The sequence below is a fragment of the Pelobates fuscus genome, chromosome 9 (assembly GCF_036172605.1).
Source record: "Pelobates fuscus isolate aPelFus1 chromosome 9, aPelFus1.pri, whole genome shotgun sequence".
Taxonomy (NCBI): domain Eukaryota; kingdom Metazoa; phylum Chordata; class Amphibia; order Anura; family Pelobatidae; genus Pelobates; species Pelobates fuscus.
The window spans coordinates 38,134,379-38,157,386 of NC_086325.1; the positions used below are offsets into that span (position 1 = coordinate 38,134,379).

General features: G+C 41.5%; 1 protein-coding gene across 5 annotated transcripts in view; it reads left to right on the plus strand.

Annotated features, from left to right (window-relative positions):
* ZDHHC9 (zinc finger DHHC-type palmitoyltransferase 9) overlaps positions 1-23,008 on the plus strand; it is a 70,394-nt gene that overhangs the window by 41,598 nt on the left and 5,788 nt on the right. For all 5 annotated transcript variants that reach the window (XM_063431870.1, XM_063431873.1, XM_063431871.1 and 2 more), the window contains 5 exons: positions 5,901-6,059; positions 17,755-17,892; positions 17,997-18,043; positions 19,680-19,784; positions 21,169-21,272. In XM_063431870.1, coding sequence (XP_063287940.1) covers positions 5,901-6,059; positions 17,755-17,892; positions 17,997-18,043; positions 19,680-19,784; positions 21,169-21,272 — 553 coding nt within the window. The remainder of the gene's footprint in view (positions 1-5,900; positions 6,060-17,754; positions 17,893-17,996; positions 18,044-19,679; positions 19,785-21,168; positions 21,273-23,008) is intronic.

Consider the following 23,008-nt stretch of genomic DNA (forward strand, 5'->3'; position numbering starts at 1 on the left):
ACCAGCGGACAAGGGGGGTAATGTCGTGATAATGGACGTCAACAAATATGTTGAAATGGTAGAACGGGTGTTGGGTGACTTTGGGACCTACAAAAATATCAAATTTGACCCCACTAACGACTATCTCCAGAAATATAAAGAAATTCTGGACGACGGCCGCAGTAGAGGGTTGCTGTCGGGGGACGAATATGACTTCATCCTCAATCGTCACCCCAAGATAGCAACCTTCTACTGCCTGCCTAAGGTTCACAAGAACAAAGAGCAACCCCCGGGACGTCCAATCGTCTCAGGTGTGGATAATCTCACACAGAATGGTAGCTTGTACGTTGATAAGATTCTAAGACCCTTTGTGGAGGCCCTCCCCTCATATATTAGGGACACAAAACAAGCCCTAAACAGACTATCAGAGCTCAAATTTCCACCTACAGCGAATCTCTGTAGCCTGGATGTAGAATCCCTCTACTCCTCCATCCCTCATGAGAGGGGGATTGAACATGTAGGATTTTTTCTCAATCAGAGATCACGTAAAGATGATTCTCATACAACCTTTGTTTTACGCCTACTGGGTTTTATTCTGTCACATAACTATTTCCTGTTCAATTCCAAGTTCTACCACCAGGTGAGGGGTACCGCTATGGGCACGGCGTGTGCTCCATCGTATGCGAACCTTCACCTGGGGTGGTGGGAACACTGGATAGTTACATCTGAGAATTTGGCAGAATATTTACCCAAGATTCTATGGTGGGGTCGTTATATTGACGATGTCCTAATCGTCTGGCAAGGTACCCCCCAGGAATTCTCTGATCTGGTATCTCTTCTTAACCAGAATGAAGAGAACCTGCGATTCACATCCGAATTTGGGGGACGCTCTATTAATTTTCTAGATGTGACCATCACCATAGACGAGGGAGGCACATTCCAATCTACATTATATAAAAAACCAACGGCTACAAACTCGCTTCTCCACTGGAGTAGCTATCATCCGAGACCACTTAAAGAAGGTATCCCCACGGGTCAATACCTCCGCCTCCGCAGGAATTGCAGCGATACTTTGGATTTCAAACTCAAAGCACAACAACTCAGAGCCCATTTCAAAGCAAAGGGCTACCCGAACCGCTGCTTGAAGAGGGCGTACAAAAGGGCACTAGGGACCCAGAGAAGTACACTTCTTTGTGACCAATCCGACAAAGATACAACTACGGAAGCTTGCAAAATTCGTATGATTGCAACATATGACGCAGGCTGGCCCGAGGTTAGGAGGTCTTTGGACAGATTTTGGCCTCTACTGCTAAATGATGCCCATCTTAAACACGTCCTTGGCCCCCATATTGACATTACGGCCAGACGGGGACGTAACATCCGTGATATGTTGGTACCAAGTCACTTTTCTACCCCAGTACAACCAAGAGCCACCTGGTTAGGCACCCCACCTTGCGGCTCATATGGCTGCGGTAGGTGTGTCGCCTGCAGATACATCTCCAAAGGCTCAAAAATTATAAGTGACAGCACAGGGGAAGACTCTATAAAGATTAAAGATTTCTTTAATTGTAATACCAAGGGATTAGTGTACCTTCTATCATGTTCCTGCGGACAGAGGTATGTGGGCAAGACCTTCAGGGCCTTCAAAGAAAGAATCTTGGAGCATGTAAGGTCCCCAAGGAACCGCCTAGAAACACCTGTATCTAGACATTTAAAGGAACACCACCATGGTGACTCAAATAACCTCAGATTCTGTGGCCTCGAACTGGTTAAGAGGAATCAGAGACGTGGGGATTTTGACAGAATCCTTAGGCAGAGAGAATCCAAATGGATATATAGGTTAAAGACACTCCAACCTGGTGGCCTCAATGAGGGCTTTTCCTTTGCCCCATTTATTTGATAAGTATTTTGTCTCATTACCTATCTTCGGATAGGGACCAATTGCGCAGGTCCTCCTGTGAACCATGCCTTTCCTTTTGTATACACCACTCTTTTACTGTACATATTAATCTAATGTATAACTTTTGATTGAACTATTTTTTTCTTCTCACTGACACTTAATTTACTACTGACCATATACTCTGCCTCCCCTCCTCTATCTGAGCGCCTATAATAGACAATACCAGGAGTAATACCCTACCTTACATATCCCCTTTCATAATTGATTTTCGGGATGACTGATGAGGCTATCTGTCTTATTACGACAGAGACTATTGATGCCCAATAGCAGATATGATTTGGCCGACAGAGTTCTGATTGAGGAATCATACCTATGTTGTCAGCCCTTTTTTATATATACTGAAGTTAATTCCCTTTAGGACTTAAGTCCTTGTAAGACTACTAAAAGTATCCCCTCGTACGGGGCTGACCCGCTCTCTATTAGAAGCGGATCAGCCTTCTCTAGGGGACCGATCGTTCCGCTCGACGACTATGTCCGCGCGCATGCGCATACTGAAAACTAAGTCCCTGCGCATGCGCTGGCATTCGGACGAGGACGCATTGGCGTAGTGGAATAATCGGAGGTCCGGAGACTAAGTCCAGGCGCATGCCTGGATGAATACTTACAAGGAAATAAATTAAAGTCCTTGCGCATGCGCCTGGAATCAAGTACGGACATGCGCATACCATAAGCCGTAATCAAGCTCATTCGGCTGGCGGCCACTTATGGACCCCCGCCCCTTCTGAACAGGTAGGGACTCCTGGGTATTTAAGGGAGGCAAGGAGAGGCTCAGTATGCACGATTTGCCCTTGAGAAAGGCGGTTAGACCGCCGAAACGCGCGTTGGGCAGCCTGATTCACTGTTACTTGAAACGATCCTGTATTTGGATAGAACTTTTGTCGAGTGCCTGGACAGCTTGCAGGAAACCCTGCAGTCTTCGAGATTTAATAGAGTGACTATTATGATTTTGGGTTAGGAGCATTTATGGCGATTTAGCCTTCTGTTTAGCTCTGTTTAGACTCAGCCACTTTCATACTTTCTTTTCCTCTATTTTTTATCTCGCTATCCTTTCGATTTATTTTCCTTTGATGGCACCAGATAGACCAGGGACTTTTTTACTGGCTACAATTAAGCATATACTCCTTAGGATCATCGAAAGGTATAGGGAAACCAAGAATAGCTTGGACTAGGAGAATTCAATGTTCTCTTTCCTTGCTTCTCGGTACGAACGAGTTATAAATAGGCTGTAGCCTTGTGGGAGGTCTTTGTCAGCAACTATGTTTCCTCACTATTGCAATTTTGTCTCAATGCTCTAGTAACTAACTGCATTTATGTGAAGGCTGTTGCTGCCCCTACCCCATAAGGCTTTTTGCCGTACTGTCCTGCCACTGTACTACTGCAGTCGCATTGTTTCACTTTTTATTATTTTTTCCTAAACCCTCACATTTTTTGGGGGTAATACACTAGGTGTGTTAGTGTGATATTATGTGTGTTCTATTAAAGTTTTTGTTATTTTTAGTTTTAACTGCTTTGACATTGTAAATTGGGGGTAGCGGTCGTGAGATTAGAGCTCCGTTTTTCACGGGGAACTTTCCTCACTTCCTTTTTTTTTTTTGAATTTCTATACATAGAGGGTTAAGCCCTATACTACCCCTGTAACCCTTCCTCAGCTTTTTGGTCAGAGTTTTCTCTTTGACTGAGAACTTATTTGTTTCTTAGGGTGTTGGCCCTGTATTTTTAAAGTTATGTTTATGTATGCTCAGGAATTTTTTTGTGTTGCGTATTGGTGCGGTGGCTGGTTTGTGAAGTGTGTGTGTGTGTGTGTGTGTGTGTGGATATGTAGACTGTGCATGGTTTTGCGTATTTGTGTGTGAGCTGTCTGTTGTGTCCATGTGGGTATATTTGTGAGCTGTGTGTTGTGTATGCTTTTTTTGTTCTGTCTGTGTATTTTCAGGCTGCGTTTTGTGATATGTATGTGTGTTTTCTGTTTGTACTATTTATGAGTGTCTGGGTGTCTGTAGTGTTATGTGTATTTATGAAGACTCTGTGGTATTGTGTGTATGTGAACTGTTTTGTTGTGTATGTGTGTAGTCCGTCTGTGTTGTGTATGTGGTTTGATTTCAGTATTTGTTTGTGTCTACTGGGTGCTGAAGTGTTGTGTGTGTGTGTGTGTGTGTATCTGGACTGTTTGTGTCATTGTGTGTGTGTATGTGAGCTGTTTGTTGTATTGTGCATCTGTTTATATGGGCTAACGCTTTTTCATCAAGACAGAGCATTACCATAGTAGCCTGCAGCAATGCTTTGAATCATGGAGAAGAGTCAGAGCACGAGGAAAGGTTACTGCAGGACGTGCAGGCCACAGATTCTTTTGCGCGATGGGATGCTCCAGACTGACTGGGAAGGTCCTTTGATTTCCACAGCTGGTCCATCTGGGTCAAGCCATCTCATGTACCAGGGAAAGGCAACCCAAGTGCTTTGCATAGTACACGTGCCTTAGGTCCCTTACCCATGTAATAGATGCAAAATGTTGCCACCTGGCTACGAGGTGGTTCCAGTGATCACTGCTTAGTAACAGGGCCCCACTGATTGTGCACCTAGAAGGAGGGGGGCATTGGCTCCAGTGTCATTAATTTGGGTCCTAAGAACCCTTGTCATTTTGTTTTGTCAGCAAACCTACAACAAAAAAAGTATATATATTTTATGCGGACATATGTCTATCTTTAATCACAATTTATGCACCACTTTGATACATTCATACAAAAAGATGTTTAGGTAAGAGTGAGATGAGGTGGTTTGACAATCAAGATGGGAAAAATTAGACCAGCCTGGAAAAAATGACAAGGATGTTGTATACAGGAGCAGTAAACAAACTCAGACTAAATAAACATAAACATTGTTATTAACTAAAGCATGAATTGCAAAGAACCCAAAGTGAATTTAAACTTAAATTCAAATTTTAGGTCAAAGTAGCTGAACTGAAACAAAGGTTGATTTGGAGAACTTATCCTGTTTTGCTGTTTTGGACAAACATTTTAAAGGGACACTATAGTCACCAGAACAACTGCAGCTTATTATATTTGTTCTGGTGAGTATATAATTCCCTTTAGCCTTTTTGCAGTAAACACAGTTTTTTCAGAGAAAAGGCATTGTTTACATTACTGCTTAGGGATAGCTCCAGTGGCCTTTCCTCGGGTGGCTACTAGAGGTGCTTCCTGGGGCAGTGCTCCACACTATGCAGTACTGCCATTCAGTGTCTCCACCCTCTGCATCAAGACACTGAATTTTCCTCATAGAGATGCATTGGTTCAATGCTTCTCTATGTGGAGATGCTGATTTATCAGGGCTGTGTTTGACTTGTGCTGTCTCTGCCCCTAATCAGCCTTCTTAAAAGTCTTAGCCAACCCAGTGCTTTCCTATGTGAAAGCATTGTAATTGGCTGAGAGAATCACTTCTGATGATGTCAGCCAAGCAGGCAGATCAGGGTCATAGCCAGCAGCAACAGCAGACTGGAATAAAAGTAAGATTTTGCTATATTTAGGGGGCAAATGGGGGCCAGGAAGGCTAGATGGTGGTTTAACACTATATGGCCAAGAATATATGTTTGTATTCCTCACCCTTTGTTGTTCCTTTAAATTGAATTATTTCTGCAATTCCTGGATAAACCCCCAAACTTTCTAAACTCATATAAAAGAGCGGCATATGCACGTGTTTAACTCCTTTGTCATTGGTTGCTGTCTGCTACTGATAAATGCAAAAAATATGTACAATCAAGTGATGTACGATAATATTGAATCAACTAACAATATAGTAACAATCCCTTTTAATTGTTAGCCGTTCAGTGTGAAGGCTGAGCTTGAAAATACATTTACCATGATGCAAGCGTAGTTCTAAAACCCCTTCCTATGGATGTAAAATAGTTAAACTATAGTTGTTGGTTTTAATAATATTTCTTAATATTTTTTATTTTTTTGTGTTTTTTCAGAGGCGGCCAATGGAAATGTGCCACAGGGTCAGCGTCCGCCACCCCGTATAAAAAATGTCCAAATCAACAATCAGATTGTGAAGTTGAAATATTGCTACACATGCAAAATCTTCCGTCCTCCTCGGGCTTCGCACTGCAGTATCTGCGATAATTGCGTGGGTGAGTCATGGATGGCGGGTGTAATAATAGGGTCAATCCACATGGCCTCTATTGATTTCAGTGGTACAGTGAGATGTTCTGCCTTCTTGTCTTACTGCATAGGGGTTTATTCTATAAAAGTGAATTATCCAAGTTTTATTTAAAACCAACAATATGGTAATATCATTTAGCTGGGTAATCATTCCAATTCTGTAATTTTAATGTAAATTCTGCAAATTCATATTTCAATTCCACCATAGATTTACAGATATATTTACTCAACTGTAAATTGTTTGGACTTGACTGTAGATTTGCACATTTATAGCCAAAATTGCCAATCGTCTAATTAGAACATGTTTGTTTAGCTATTTTAACCAAATATTCCCTGATCAGTTCCTAGCAAGTGAATGAATGACACTGAAGGCACCATACCCACTTCAATGGATTGGAGAAATTATGGTGCCTGATTCTTGATTCTCCATCGCCAGGTCCCACATTAATTTTAAATAAGCCTCTCCTCTTCCTTGTTACACACACTAGTCAGAGAAGATGGCTAACCTCTCCCTCGAAAGCATCGCTACAGGACTTATTCCGTATAACCCTTTTACATTCACCCTAACCTTTAATATAGATTATTTGAGATATACCTGCATATTATGGATTCTTTGATGTGAGTACATACATTATTTTCTTTCTTCCTTTAACTCTACTCTTCTAGTAACAAACCCTGATTTTTTTGTTTTCTCACTCTACCTCTCACTCTGTCCTTACACAAAATATTTATGACCCCCCGGTGAGAATGTTGTCTATTTTCTGTCAGACCAATGTATTAACTGCACTTTTGTCGCTTTAACCCCATTGTCACAACTCAAGGTTGAATTCTATGTGTTGTCATTGCTCGGAAAGTCTAGAAGGGATGGTTCTCCCAAATGCTTATCATTCCAACATTATGTTAGTCCAATAAAAAAGGTATTACAAGATACAGTTGTAATTAAAGTTATTCAACCCTCATTGAAAATAAAGTTTGATAAAAATCTACAGACTTTCAGCTGTGTGCAATGAACAAATCAAACAAAAGCAATTGAAAGAGCTCAACACAGCACTTGCTTCAAGTCGTTTCTCTATATTCAACTGAGAATGCAATTTAAAATGACTTCTCCAGTTTCAAAATGATTCAACCCCTTCATGACAAGCATCTTGGTACAGCACCCTTTTGCTGTTGTGACTTGCTGCAAGTGTGATGCATAACCTGACACCAGCTTCTGACAGGCAATGGTCTCCTGTTTTAGTAATATTCTTGGGTTTGCGTGCTGCAACCACCTTTTTCACATCCCACCAGAGATTTTCTATGGGGCTTAAGTCATTTGAATGTGATGGCCACTGTATAATTTTCCAGTACTTATTCTGCAACCAACCCTAGGTGGAATTTGAGGTATGCTTGGGATCATTGTCTTGTTGCCAAAGCTTCAGCTTCCTCACAGATAGCATGACGTTTTCTCCTAGGATTTCCTGACACTTCAATGAATCCATCTTGCGTCCATCGTCCATCGATGGTTTTCACAACCTCCTTTTTCAGAAATCTAGTTGCAGCCCTTGATACTACATGCTCTGTCCATGTAGTATAACTACACTTCCTTGTTGTTTCTTCAACTTTGAACTTGCCAATTATGCTTCCAATGGTGTCTTTAGGAACATTCAGTGCCTTCGCTATCTTTTTATATCCTGTTTCTTGTGTGTGAAGGGTGATCATCTCTTCTCTTCTCTTCTCAATTTTGTGGACCATTCTTTTGACTTATTTCTAACATGCAGTCAAATGTGACACTCAACAAACTCTTAGTCAGTTCAGGTATTTCAAGCACACCTGGTGCAACTAATGAAGCCCTTGATTAGTTGCATCAGATGTGCTTGAGACAACACCTGTTTTGCATATTTGTACCGTTGTGAGGGATTCTATTAAAGGACCACTATAGGCACCCAGACCACTTCAGCTTAATGCCAGACTGGCTGAATGCGTGCGTGGCTCTTGCCGCGCATTCAGCCGATGACGCCGAAAAGGAGGAGGAGAGATCCCTGCACCGAGGGAGCCCAGCGGGGGGAAAAGGTAAAGGATTAACCCCTTCCACCCCCGAGAGCCGGCGGGAGGGGGACCCAGAGGGTGGGGGGGACCTAGAGACCCTGTAGTGCCAGGAAAACGAGTGTTTTCCTGGCACTATAGTGGTCCATTAAGGTGGTTGAGTAATTTTGAGACTGGAGAAGGCAAACATCCATTGTGCATCGTGTTCAGATATTTCAATTGCTTCTGTTTGATTTGTTCATTGCAAACAGCTGAAAGTCTGTACATTTTGACAATAAATTTGATTTGCAATGCGGGTTGAATAATTTTGATTATAACTGGATGTATTTCATCTGTTATTGTACATTTGCATCACTGGACTAATACAGCTACAATATCTAATATAAATATAAAAAAATATATAAATATAATATTATATTTGATTTCCTAGGGTGACGAACAATCCAGTTGTCATTATTGCTTGAAAAATATAAAATTTGAAGCCAGTATTACTGAATTGTAAAAATTCTGCAACTGTATTTACCGTATATACTCGAGTATAAGCCGAGTTTTTTAGCACATTTTTTGTGCTAAAAAACCCCAACTCGGCTTATACTCGAGTCAATAGTCTGTATTATGGCAATTTGCATTGCCATAATACAGACTGTGGGAGAGGGGGGCTGGCAGAGCTGTAACTTACCTGTCCTGCAGGACAGGTAAGTTACAGCTCTGCCAGCCCCCCTCTCCCCCCACTGGACCACCAGGGAAGGAGCCCCCCTCCCTGCCATGTATCAAGCAGGTCGGGGGGACGAAAAGAAAAATCATTAGAAACATAGAATGTGACGGCAGATAAGAACCATTCGGCCCATCTAGTCTGCCCAGTTTTCTAAATACTTTCATTAGTCCCTGGGCTTATCTTATAGTTAGGATAGCCTTATGCCTATCCCACGCATGCTTAAACTCCTTTACTGTGTTAACCTCTACCACTTCAGCAGGAAGGCTATTCCATGCATCCACTACCCTCTCAGTAAAGTAATACTTCCTGATATTATTTTTAAACCTTTGTCCCTCTAATTTAAGACTATGTCCTCTTGTTGTGGTAGTTTTTCTTCTTTTAAATATAGTCTCCTCCTTTACTGTGTTGATTCCCTTTATGTATTTAAATGTTTCTATCATATCCCCCCTGTCTCGTCTTTCCTCCAAGCTATACATGTTAAGATCCTTTAACCTTTCCTGGTAAGTTTTATCCTGCAATCCATGAACCAGTTTAGTAGCCCTTCTTTGAACTCTCTCTAAGGTATCAATATCCTTCTGAAGATAGGGTCTCCAGTACTGTGTACAGTACTCCAAGTGAGGTCTCACCAGTGTTCTGTACAATGGCATGAGCACTTCCCTCTTTCTACTGCTAATACCTCTCCCTATACAACCAAGCATTCTGCTAGCATTTCCTGCTGCTCTATTACATTGTCTGCCTACCTTTAAGTCATCAGAAATAATCACCCCTAAATCCCTTTCCTCAGATGTTGAGGTTAGGACTCTATCAAATATTCTGTACTCTGCCCTTGGGTTTTTACGTCCAAGATGCATTATCTTGCACTTATCCACATTAAATGTCAGTTGCCACAACTCTGACCATTTTTCTAGTTTACCTAAATCATTTTCCATTTGGCTTATCCCTCCTGGAACATCAACCCTGTTACATATCTTAGTATCATCCGCAAAAAGACACACCTTACCATCAAGACCTTCTGCAATATCACTAATAAAAATATTAAAGAGAATGGGTCCAAGTACAGATCCCTGAGGTACCCCACTGGTGACAAGCCCAAGCTTCGAATATACTCCATTGACTACAACCCTCTGTTGCCTGTCACTCAGCCACTGCCTTACCCATTCAACAATATTGGAATCCAAACTCAAAGATTGTAGTTTATTGATAAGCCTTCTATGTGCAACAGTGTGAAAAGCCTTACTGAAATCTAGGTAAGCAATGTCTACTGCACCACCCTGATCTATAATTTTAGTTACTCAATCAAAAAAATCAATAAGATTAGTTTGGCATGATCTCCCTGAAGTAAACCCATGTTGTCTCTGATCTTGAAATCCATGTGTTTTTAGATGTTCAACAATCCTATCCTTTAACATGGTTTCCATCACTTTCCCCACTACTGAAGTAAGGCTTACTGGCCTATAGTTGCCCGACTCCTCCCTATTACCTTTCTTGTGAATGGGCACAACATTCGCTAACTTCCAATCTTCTGGGACTACTTCTGTTATCAATGATTGGTTAAATAAATCTGTTAATGGTTTTGCTAGAACACCACTAAGCTCTTTTAATAGCTTTGGGTGTATTACATCAGGTCCCATTGACTTATTTGTCTTTACTTTTGACAGTTGAAATAGAACCTCTTCCTCTGTAAACCCACGTGTAATAAATGACTCATTTATCCTTTTTCTTAACTGAGGTCCCTTTCCTTCATTTTCATCTGTAAATACCGAACAAAAATATTCATTGAGGCAGTCAGCTAGACCTTTATCCTCATCTACATACCTTCCTTCTTTTGTTTTTAATCTGACTAATCCTTGTTTTACTTTTCTTTTCTCATTTATATATCTAAAAAAAGTTTTGTCCCCCTTTTTTACTGACTGTGCTATTTTCTCTTCTGTGTGTGATTTGGAAGCTCTTATAACTTGTTTAGCCTCTTTCTGCCTAATCTTATAGGTCATTCTGTCTTCCTCACTCTGGGTTTTTTTATAATTACTAAATGCTAACTTTTTGTTTTTTTACTATTTTGGCCACATCTGCGGAGTACCACAGTGGTTTCTTGAATTTTTTGCTTTTACTGACAAGCCTAATGCAATTTTCTGTTGCCTTCAGTAGTGCAACTTTTAAATAATCCCATTTCTTTTGGACTCCATTTAAATTGCTCCAGTCTGATAATGACTCCTTTACACATATTCTAATTTTAGAAAAGTCTGTTTTTCTAAAGTCTAAAACTTTTGTTTTTGTGTGGTGTGACTCAGTCACTGTTCTTATATTAAACCACACTGACTGATGATCACTGGATCCTAAACTTTCACCTACAGTAATATCTGATACCAAATCTCCATTTGTTAACACTAAATCTAGTATGGCCTCTTTACGAGTTGGCTCCTCAACGACTTGTTTTAGAGACAATCCCAGTAGGGAGTTTAGAATATGTGTGCTCCTGGCACAAGTAGCTATTTTTGTTTTCCAATTCACATCAGGACTTACACAAGTTAGTAATAATAAAAAAAAATGTATAATTAAATAATAATACAAAAATAATAATTAAATTAAATAAATAAAAATAATAATAAATAATAATTTAAAAAAAATTGCCCATCCCCCACCAAGGCTCTGCCACACACACACACACACACACACACACACACACTGCACTCATACACACACGCTGCATTCATATACACACGCTGCATTCATATACACACGCTGCATTCACATACACACACGCTGCATTCATATACACACGCTGCATTCACATACACACGCTGCATTCACATACACACGCTGCATTCACATACACACGCTGCATTCACATACACACGCTGCATTCACATACACACGCTGCATTCACACACACACGCTGCATTCACACACTCACGCTGCATTCACACACTCACGCTGCATTCACACACTCACGCTGCACTCATACACTCACGCTGCACTCATACACTCACGCTGCACACACACACACTGCATTCATTATACACACACTGTAAATAAATATTCAATTAATATATTTTTTTTAGGATCTAATTTTATTTAGAAATTTACCAGTAGCTGCTGCATTTCTCACCCTAGTCTTATACTCGAGTCAATAAGTTTTCCCAGTTTTTTTGGGTAAAATTAGGGGCCTCGGCTTATATTTGGGTCGGCTTATACTCGAGTATATACGGTAATTCTCTGCCATTTATGCCTAATATTTTGCAGTTATTTCCAAGCATCTCTTTTGTTAGTGAATAACCTTATCTGTGGGATCTTTTATTCTGCATTACTCAGCATCATGGGAAATAACCTCAGCTTTTAGAACTCTTGTACCATTTGTCCTATTTTTCAGATAACTCTTAACATGTTTGCTGTTAAAGTAGGATAAATGTGGCATTGATGCTTATTTCATGCAGCCCAAAATATTATACACTAGGAATGTATATGCAATTCCCCACTTTAGGTCATGTAAATTTAGACGTAATCTAGAGTTATTTCCTAAACTGTAAATGGTCAGGAATTAACCAGGGGATTCAAGCTTTTAGGACAAATAATACAATACTTCAACCTTTTTCCAGCTATGAAGTTATGTCATTTGTTGAGAATTATTGAATGAAGATCGCTCCTGCTTGCTAGGGAGATTAATAAATCCAATAACTGTATATACTGTGTATAATCTGTGAAATACCAGAAATCCAGTCAAACATTACCGCTAGTGAGAGCCTGAAGGGCGCATGTTACTTATGTTAAGTATAACATAAAAGTACTCACCAGACAACAGTTTGGAAAAAAAAATCTATGGAGCCACTCGGAATAGACAGCACATAACAAAATAGCACAACATATAGTAAGGTTAGATTAGTGTGGTATCTTCTGGTATAAACCACTGTCTTGAGGATATGTGCCAAGCTGGTATGCCAAGGTCCAAACACCACCTACTGACCTACAAATTATATCTCCAAAACCTGTTCCACCATTTCAGATCTGGCAAGATGTTACCCCTCCGGTGAGTGCAGTGATATTTTATTAATATTAACCATATTAATGATAAACAAGAACAGGTGCTTTTCCACTAAGTGAATTGACTTCTTTACATTGGTATTCAGAGTTTTCAGCAGCTGTGGTATATCTTCTATCTATGAATAGAACTATATTTGCAAACAGGTTAGAGTAAATATTGATTGCAAGCCTCTAAGGTGCAAATTATTAATATTATATAAATGTCTCTAAGTCCATTGAACAGTTTAGCACGTGGTGTGACTATGTTATGGATGTAACACGTTTTATGGTATCTCTCAGAGCTGAATTGATTTCTGTGTAACATAACTAATCAATGTAAAATGATATGATGTTTATTGTACTCAACATTGCTACAAAAGAAATCACTATTTTCTTCACTTAGCAAAGCGAGTAGGACAGATAATGTGATACATCATCAAATCACACATTGGTTTATATTTTATATTTTAAATTAAGAGAAGTGTGACAAACTGCCATTTGCCACTGGGCATTGGAGAGGACTGATTGCTAGCCTCCTGCCCTGCGACTATGGCCCTGGGATGTATTGCTCTTTAAGCACTGTATTTGGGCTTATGGACTTTTATTGTATGGTGCTGGCCCTTTTAAAAACCGTGTATGGACACATGGAAACTTTTTGGACACTTTTTCTTCACCTTTGAATCCCTGGGAAGGTGAGGCTCTTCCCCTCCCCCAGCTCCATTGTTCTCCAGCAGGGCGTTTTCCCAGGGACACTGCCAGACCAGTGGGAACTAGTCTGGGAAGGAAAAGCCATGCTTGCAAGTGATAATAAAGGAACCTCAACCTAACTTTTTAACCCCTGGACGGATTCATGTGATTTTTACATATGTTGCTCCCCAAGTTATGCTGATCAGAGAAATATTCGTATGTGATGTAAAATCAGGGAGTTATAAAAAATTATAAAAAGTATGATTTTTCAGCTTGGAGATAATTGAGTAGATACAGTAAGAAACTCCATTATCTCCCAAGCAGAGGGGAGGGAATCTGTGCGATGTAACCGTTATCTGGTTGGTTAATGTATAATTGCCTGTGGGCGTCTCCCTTGCAGGGGAGCACTGCATAAAAGCAGAGTGTGTGTCATTAAACCAGAGTTCTTCTTGACCCTCAACACGTAGTCTTGTCTCGTGATTGGAGGGGACAGCTATATTCACACTGGGGATTGCTATGCGCTGCATACTCCCTTGAGCTTTAATCACTTAGCTCTATTGAGAGCTTGCTCCTGTTACGCTCTCCTTGGAGGAGAGGTCTTTCCCACACGGTCCTGGATGCTGGAGGTTCATACAGGGTGGAAGGAAGACGTCGAGACTCCAGTTAAGCTACGGCGGTTGTGGAGTCTGCGGTGGTTGTGGTGTCTGCTGCAGTGCTTGGAGTCCTCAGGAAGCGCTAGGAGCATCCGTCAACGGAAAGTGTCCGTTACAAGAAGCAAATGTTTAACTTTAAGATATTCCATGAAGAAGGTGTGTGTTTATATATGTATGTATGTATGTAAGTACTTTCAAGTCTGTCTATCATTGTTTAAAAGGACAGTACAGTCACCAGAACAACTACAGCTCAATGTAGTGGTTCTAGTATCTATAACTTGTCCCTGCAGGCTTTTCAATATAAACGCTGCCTTTTCAGGGTAAAGGCTGTGTTTACATTGCTGCCTAATATCACCTCTAGGTGCAGTCACTCAGCCGGCCACTAGAGGTGCTGCACAACTCTGCATGGAGACGCTGAACATTCCTCATAGAGAATAATTGATTTAAGGCTTAACTTTGAGGAGATGCTCACTGGCGCAGTGTGGTGTTTTGCAGTGCATGTGCAATAGTCTCCTAATGCTATCCTAATGGGAATTAGCCATCATCAAGATTAAAGGAGCACTATAGTCAGGGCCGGCGCGTCCAACAGGCGGCCGCCTTAGGGCGCACCGGCTCTGGGGGCGCAAAATTCCAGTGACCGGCAGGAGGGAAGTGCTCCCTCCTGCCTGGTCACCTCCTGGAGCCCCGGAGCTGCTGGGAGGCGTGCGGCTGAAGTTCATTAGGAGGCGGCGAGGGAGCTCTCTGATCTCTCTGACCGGCTCCCTCGCGCGCCTTTTGCTGATGCCACGGTAGCCGGAATATGACGTCATATTCCGGCTCCCGCGGCATCAGAAAACAGCCTGCGAGGGAGCCGGTCAGAGAGATCAGAGAGCTCCCTCGCCGCCTCCTAATCAACTTCAGCCGCACGCCTCCCAGCAGCCTCACTGGACCACCAATGAGAGACCCACGCCAGCACTCCAGGTAGGGAGGCTGGGTGGGAAATTTAAATTTAATTTATTATTAATTACTTTATGAATTACTGTGTGAGTGAGTGTGAGTGAGTGTGTCTGTCGGTGTGTGTGAGTGTGTATATGTGTCTGTGAGTGTGTGTGTGTCTGTCAGTGTGTGTGTGTGTGTGTGTCTGTCAGTGTGTGTGTGTGTGTGTGTCTGTCAGTGTGTGTGTGTGTGTGTCTGTCAGTATGTGTGTCTGTCAGTGTGTCTATGAGTTTGTGTGTGAGTGAGTGTCTGTCGGTGTGTGTGAGTATGTCAGTGTGTGTGTGCGCATGTGAGTATGTGTGTCTGTCAGTGTGTGTGTGTGTGAGTATGTATTTTTCTGTATGCCTGTCTGTATGTATGTATCTGTATGACGGTATGCCTCTATATGTATGTATGTGTCCGTATGCCTGTATGTCTTGTACGTATGTTTCTGTATGTCTCTGTATGCATGCATGTATGTAACTGGATGTATGTTTGTCTCTGAATGTCTGTATATATGTCTCTGTATGCATGTATGTAACTGTATGCCTTTATGTCTCTGTATCTACGTATGTGTGTGTCTGTGTGTCTCTGTATGCCTGTATGTCTTTGTATGCATGTTTCTGTATGTATGTATGTGTCTGTATGACGGTATGCCTCTGTATGACGGTATGCCTCTGTATGTATGTATGTATGTGTCTGTATGCCTGTCTATATGTATGCCTCTGTATGACGGTATGCCTCTGTATGTATGTGTCTGTATGCCTGTATGTCTTGTACGTATGTTTCTGTATGTCTCTGTATGCATGCATGTATGTAACTGGATGTATGTTTGTCTCTGAATGTCTGTATATATGTCTCTGTATGCATGTATGTAACTGTATGCCTTTATGTCTCTGTATCTACGTATGTGTGTGTATGCATGTTTCTGTATGTATGTATGTGTCTGTATGACGGTATGCCTCTGTATGACGGTATGCCTCTGTCTGTATGTATGTATGTATGTGTCTGTATGCCTGTCTATATGTATGCCTCTGTATGACGGTATGCCTCTGTATGTATGTGTCTGTATGCCTGTCTATATGTATGTGTCTGTATGTCGTTATGTCTCTGTATGCATGCATGTATCTGTATGTGTGTATGTCTTTGTATGCCTGTATGTATGTGTCTGCATGCCTGTATGTCTCTGTATGTATGTTTCTTTATGCATGTATGTCTGTATGTATGTGCCTGAATGTCTTTGTATGTATGTTTCTGTATGCCTGTCTGTATGTATGTATGCGTCTGTATGACGGTATGCCTCTGTATGCATGTATGTCTTTGTATGCATGTATGTCTCTGCTTGTATGTCTCTGACTGTATGTGTCTGTATGTCTCTGTATGATTATTGCTGTCTTTGTATGACAGTGTACCTGTATGACTTTGACTGTGTGACTGAAAAATGATGCCTGTGGCTTGGGAGGAAAGACACACAGGTGAAGATGCATTTTTTTTTTTTTTTAAATGAGGGTTGGGGGCGCCAAAATGCATCTTCGCCTGTGTGACTAAAAATCCTAGCACCGGCCCTGACTATAGTGCCAGGAAAACTAACTCGTTTTCCTGGCACTATAGGGTCATTAGGTCCCCCCCCCACCCTCAAGGCCCCCCTCCCGCTGGGTTGAAGGGGTTAAAACCCCTTCAGCCACTTACCTTTCTCCAGGCCTGGGCTCCCTCGGCGCTGGGGAACTCTCCTCCCTCTGCCGACATCAGCTCCGAATGCGCATGCGTGGCAAGAGCTGCGTGTGCATTCAAACCGCCCATAGGAAAGCATCACTCAATGTTTTCCTATGGACATCCAGTGAGAATCGCGGAAGCGCCTCTAGCGGCTGTCAGTGAGAGCTACTAGAGGCTAGATTAACCCTCAGTGAACCATAGCAGTTTTCCTGAAGGGTTAAAACTAGAGGGACCTGGCACCCAGGCCACTTCATTGCCTATAGTGGTCCGTTAATGATCTTGACTGTGGAAGTGGGGTTGGAGCTGCGAGACCAGCACAGTGAGGGATAATAGGCGAGCAAAATTATTTTTATCTCCATTCTGAGGGGGCTGGTAAACTAAACAGGACATTTTTGTATTCCTTACACTATAGTGTTCTTTTAAAGGAATCCTAGCATGATAACCACTACAGCCTGCTGCCAGGACGGCCCTGATGTCTTTCTAGATTTGGTAGCACACTATTTAACCCCTTAAGGACACATGACATGTGTGACATGTCATGATTCCCTTTTATTCCAGAAGTTTGGTCCTTAAGGGGTTAAGAATAGTATGGCAACTTACTTTGGTCCTGCAAGGTGCCCATCATACCGACCTGCTGCCAGAAGCTCCCGTGTTCGAACGAAGCCCAGCTGTGCAGGACCACATTTAGTGGCTGAGAGCACTCGGCGATTCTCTCAGTTTTGAGTGACCTTACACACACTTAGCTCACTAGAGCTAGGTGATATCTATTAGTAGGCTATCGTTGATGTTAGGTGGTATATAGCTTGATTAATGTTTTTATTTTATTTTTTTTAAGCACCAAATGTAGACATGTCCTTTTACTGGTGTCCATGACAGTTACTAAAATCTTGTGCCATTTATTCACAGAGCGCTTTGACCATCATTGTCCGTGGGTTGGAAATTGCGTAGGAAAGAGGAATTACCGGTACTTCTACCTCTTCATACTGTCCTTGTCCCTACTGACCATTTACATCTTTGCCTTCAACATTGTCTACGTTGCCCTGAGTGAGTTTACTTACCAATTTTAAGTACTGAATATTGGGGCTACAGCTCCCACGTCAAGCATTTTCAAAGTCTAATTTTTCATATTGCTTTATGCTCTTTTTCAGATACTTTGCAAGTTGGCTTTCTGAACACAATAAAAGAGAGTCCAGGAACATATCCTTTTGCACCCTCTACTTTGTCATTATTAGATCTGTTTCCACTCACTCTAGTGCTGTATAAGAACACTTTGAACGTTAATAAGCTTTCTTACTATCTGTAGGTCTTGTCTCAAATACCACTTTTTTTTTCTCTCCAAAATATACATAAGGAAAAGTAGGTACTACTTTGTCAGCCTGCTAGTTCTACAAAAGACCAACGTATACAAAGTGTGGAACTTTAGTCAAGCTCCAAGTCTTTTTCCTACTTTATCTGCCCAGAATCTGTGTACTCGCCTCTCTCCAGCACTGCGTCGTGTCCTATAGAGGCGTATCGCTGCTCCTTTTAGTTTAGTTGCGCGTGTTTGTGCATGTCCAACTATAAGCAGAGTATTCTATTTCTGAGTGTTGCCATCTTGGATAATTAAAGATTGTGGCGCCTAGGTAGAAAACCCGGTGGAACAGACAATCCATCAAAAATACGTGAAATTGGTTCCATGGTCAAAAAATGGTCCAGAAGCATCAGTGAGAACTGAAAAATGGATCTACTGGCTCTCAACCGTGGGATCCAAAACATGGCAGAGCCACTTCACGTGGAAGACAATGTCTGCACTAATATAGTAGCAGAGCCTCAAATGACGGATGAAAATTATAAATGAAATGGAAAGGTCTTTCTGTCATTTTCCAACATTCTTCCTCTTTCTCTATACTTTATTTTATGTGTGTTTTCTGATCAGTCAAACATATAATAGCAATCTCACAGTTTGTTTAGAAAAAAAATATATAAATTCATATTGATGGAAGAAGAGTTTCAATTGACCTGCTTGCATGCTCAAACATCCCCCTTATAAATGGATCGGACACACTTAAAGGACCACTATAGTGCCCTGAGGGTGCCCCCACCCTCAGGGTCCCCCTCCCGCCTGGCTCTGGGGAGAGGAAAGGGGTTAAAACTTACCTTTCTCCAGCGCCGGGCAGGGAGCTCTCCTCCTCCGACCCTCCTCCTCTCCTCCCATTCGGCTGAATGCGCACGCGCGGCAAGAGCTGCGCGCGCATTCAGCCGGTCTCATAGGAAAGCATTATCAATGCTTTCCTATGGACGCATGCTCTCACTGTGATTTTCACAGTGAGAATCACACAAGCGCCTCTAGCGGCTGTCAGTGAGACAGCCACTAGAGGATTTGAGGGCTTGATTAACCCATTTATAAACATAGCAGGCTGAAGTGGTCTGGGTGCCTAGAGTGGTCCTTTAAACATGGGCAGAACAGCAAATAGCTTTTTGTTCACTTGTTAAAAATGAATAGGAGATGAACAGACGCTTCGTAGCTGTATTGTACATGTTAAGTTTATATATTTGTAATTATCTGTGTGATGCCCAAAGCATCTTTTTAATTGGTTTTGGCAAATAGGATGGTTATCGTGCTTAAAATTTTTTTTTCTAATTGGTATTGTTGGAAAATATTTATTCAATTCTAGATCCAAACCTTGTCAAAACACATTCTTTTACACTTGTGGATGCCACTCACAATACTCTTTATTGCTCTACTGCATTTTGCAAGGATACATTATTTTGCTGTACTTGAAGTGTGTGCCAGCATTGCTTTGGGTGTGTTCTGGGCGTAAAATGACGTATTACTCCTTAACAGATTCTTCACTGTTCTAGAAGTGTTTATCTGTTTCTTCACACTCTGGTCCGTTGTGGGTCTTACTGGCTTCCACACGTTCTTGGTTTCCTTGAACCAAACAACAAATGAAGATGTGAGTACATTAATCTCCCATTTCCCTTACAGTATTTTACCAGTGGTTCTAATATAGTAGGACACAAAATACACCAGAATCATGTTTATGTAAGTTTCTCTTATTTTTTTTTTTATTTTTTTTTTATTTTTTTTATACCGCCATTCCTCAGCTGTGGATGTGACTGATAATTTTAGTCAGTATTTCAAAACATGTTTAAAGGGACACTTGGGGCACCCAGACCACTTCAGCTAATTGAAGTAGTCTGGGTGCAGTGTCCCTTTTGCACTTAGTGCTGCAATGTAACACATTGCAGCTCTAAGTCTGCCCCCAGTGGCTGTCTCCCAGAATCGCTTCCTGAATCGAAACCGTCCTTTGGTCTGATATCTGATGCTGGACGTCCTCACACTTTGCATGATGACATCCAGCGTCCGATTTTTTATTTTTTTTTTCCCCATAGGAAAACATTGCTTTAATGCTTTCCTATGGGAGGTCTAATGCATGCGCAACACTTGCCGCGCATTAGCGCCCGCCTGTCGCTGGAGAGGACGGCAACAATGAGTCTTTAAGTTATTTTATTACATGGTTTGTCATTGGTCATTAATGGTTAAAGGGTTACTCCAACCATTATGACAACTTCTGCTATATGAAGCGGTCGTGGTGGTAGGAGTTTAGATGTGCAGTCTTACAGCTAATAACATATAACATCCAGAGTAATTATCAATTTTGTACCGGTGGAAAGTTGCATCCCCAGCACAACTGTGCTTCCAATGTCAATACTGTGTATATTTAACGTCTGTTGTCAGTGCACGCTAGCAATAGACGTAAAGGGGATTTGTTCCCCTCCCTTTCCTCACTAGAGCCCTCCCACCTCCCTTTCCCAGAGCATGTGCATGCATTCTGAGTCACTAAATGGTCCAATGAAAGGCTTCTGTATGAGAAGCCTTTGATTGGACCGCACGCACCTGCCATGACATCAGATTGGGGTGTTGAAAGAAGCTTTCTGAGAAATTACAGGTGACTTACTAGTTCTAAATGTAATTTAGAACAATAACAATGTATCCTTTTTTTTTACATAGTGATTTCTAAGACACATCATTGTTACTGTTATACACTCAAACACATATACAACAATATGGAACTCCTAGAAAAGAGGGACATTAGGATAGAAAAGAGTGGCAGATGGACTTGGGCCCAAAATAGGAACTGTCACTCAAAAAAGGGATACATGGGGGGTATCAAATCCTGGGATCCAACCCCCATAATAGGTATTGTGGTGTGCAACACGCATTACAGTGGGGCTGTAAACATCGACTAGAATCAATGATCTACATTTGCTAGCTATCAAGAACATGCAGTATTTTCATGATTCAGTTTCTGCAACGGTTTAATAATCTCTTTCCAGATAAAAGGCTCTTGGACCGGCAAAAACCGAGTTCAAAACCCATACAGTCATGGTAATCTAGCGAAGAACTGCTGTGAAGTTTTATGTGGGCCTGTGCAACCGAGGTACTGTCCATTTTTTGTTGCCTTTTCTGGTAGTTTACGTAATTCACACTGATTGATATTTTTGGTTCTTTTTTTGTCTTTTTCTTTGATTGAACGCACAATCGTTCTAGCTGCAAATCTTGCCTGCAGCATGATTGACAGCATGATAGCATTGTTAAAAATGCCAATATAATGAAAAATTGTCGATTAAAAAATCAAATTAAATCTTTGCCTTGCTAGCACAATATATGGATAGCATTTTACTCTCAAAATTGTGAAAACCATCATACTCGACAAGACTTTTTAGTGTAACATTGCAGTATATGTGGGAAGTTCAAATACAAATTAAAATACCGTATATACTAGAGTATAAGCCGACCCGAATATAAGCCTAGGCCCCTAATTTTACCCCAAAAAACTGGGAAAACTTATTGACTCGAGTATAAGACTAGGGTGGGAAATGCAGCAGCTGCTGGTAAATTTCTAAATAAAATTAGATCCTTAAAAAATTATATTAATTGTATGAGAATGCAGTGTGTGTGTATGAGAATGCAGTGTGTGTGTATGAGAATGCAGTGTGTGTGTATGAGAATGCAGTGTGTGTGTATGAGAATGCAGTGTGTGTGTGTATGAGAATGCAGTGTGTGTGTGTATGAGAATGCAGTGTGTGTGTGTATGAGAATGCAGTGTGTGTGTGTATGAGAATGCAGTGTGTGTGTGTATGAGAATGCTGTGTGTATGAGTGCAGTGTGTGTGTATGAATGCAGTGTGTGTGTATGAGTGCAGTGTGTGTGTATGTGTGTGTGTAATGCAGAGTGTGATGCAGAGCCTTGGTGGGGGGTGGGCATTTTTTATTTTTTTATTATTATTTAAATTTTTTTTTGTTTCATTACATTTTTTTTATTATTTTTATTTTTTTATTAACATATATACATTTTTTCGTCCCCCCTCCCTGCTTGCTAGCTGGCCAGGGAGGGGGGCTCTCCTTCCCTGGTGGTCCAGTGGATGGGCACTGTGTAGGAGGGGGCTGTGGGGGCTGCAGAGAGATGTTACTTACCTTTCCTGCAGCTCCTGTCAGCTCTCTCCTCCTCCACCGGTCTGTTCAGCTCTTCTGTCAGCTCACAGTGTAAATCTCGCGAGAGCCGCGGCTCTCGCGAGATTTACACTGTGAGCTGACAGAAGAGCTGAACAGACCGGTGGAGGAGGAGAGAGCTGACAGGAGCTGCAGGAAAGGTAAGTAACATCTCTCTGCAGCCCCCACAGCCCCCAGTCTGTATTATGGCAATGCACATTGCCATAATACAGACAATTGACTCGAGTATAAGCCGAGTTGGGGTTTTTCAGCACAAAAAATGTGCTGAAAAACTCTGCTTATACTCGAGTATATACGGTATGTGCATTATTATAAAAATGGTCCTAAATCACCAGCGGGTAAGCAGATAAAAAAAAAAATAAGCCCCATTTGTTATATCTAATATGCAGGACTGTCACAGATGGGATGGTGGCCCTGCCACTTCATGGGGTAAAAAGCTTCTAAATGTCTTTGTACAGTGTCTTAGATATTTTTGCACACGCAAGCTAAATCACTGAGTGATAGCTCCTATTCTCACCCTGCAATTGAGCTAATTTGTAATTATATCATCACCCACATTAATATGATCCCTGTTCCTTCTGAAATGTTACCTTGTCCTTTGTTTCAATCTATTTTGCCCTTGCCATTTTAAATGTTACTATGCAGACGTTCTCCTCAGTAAATG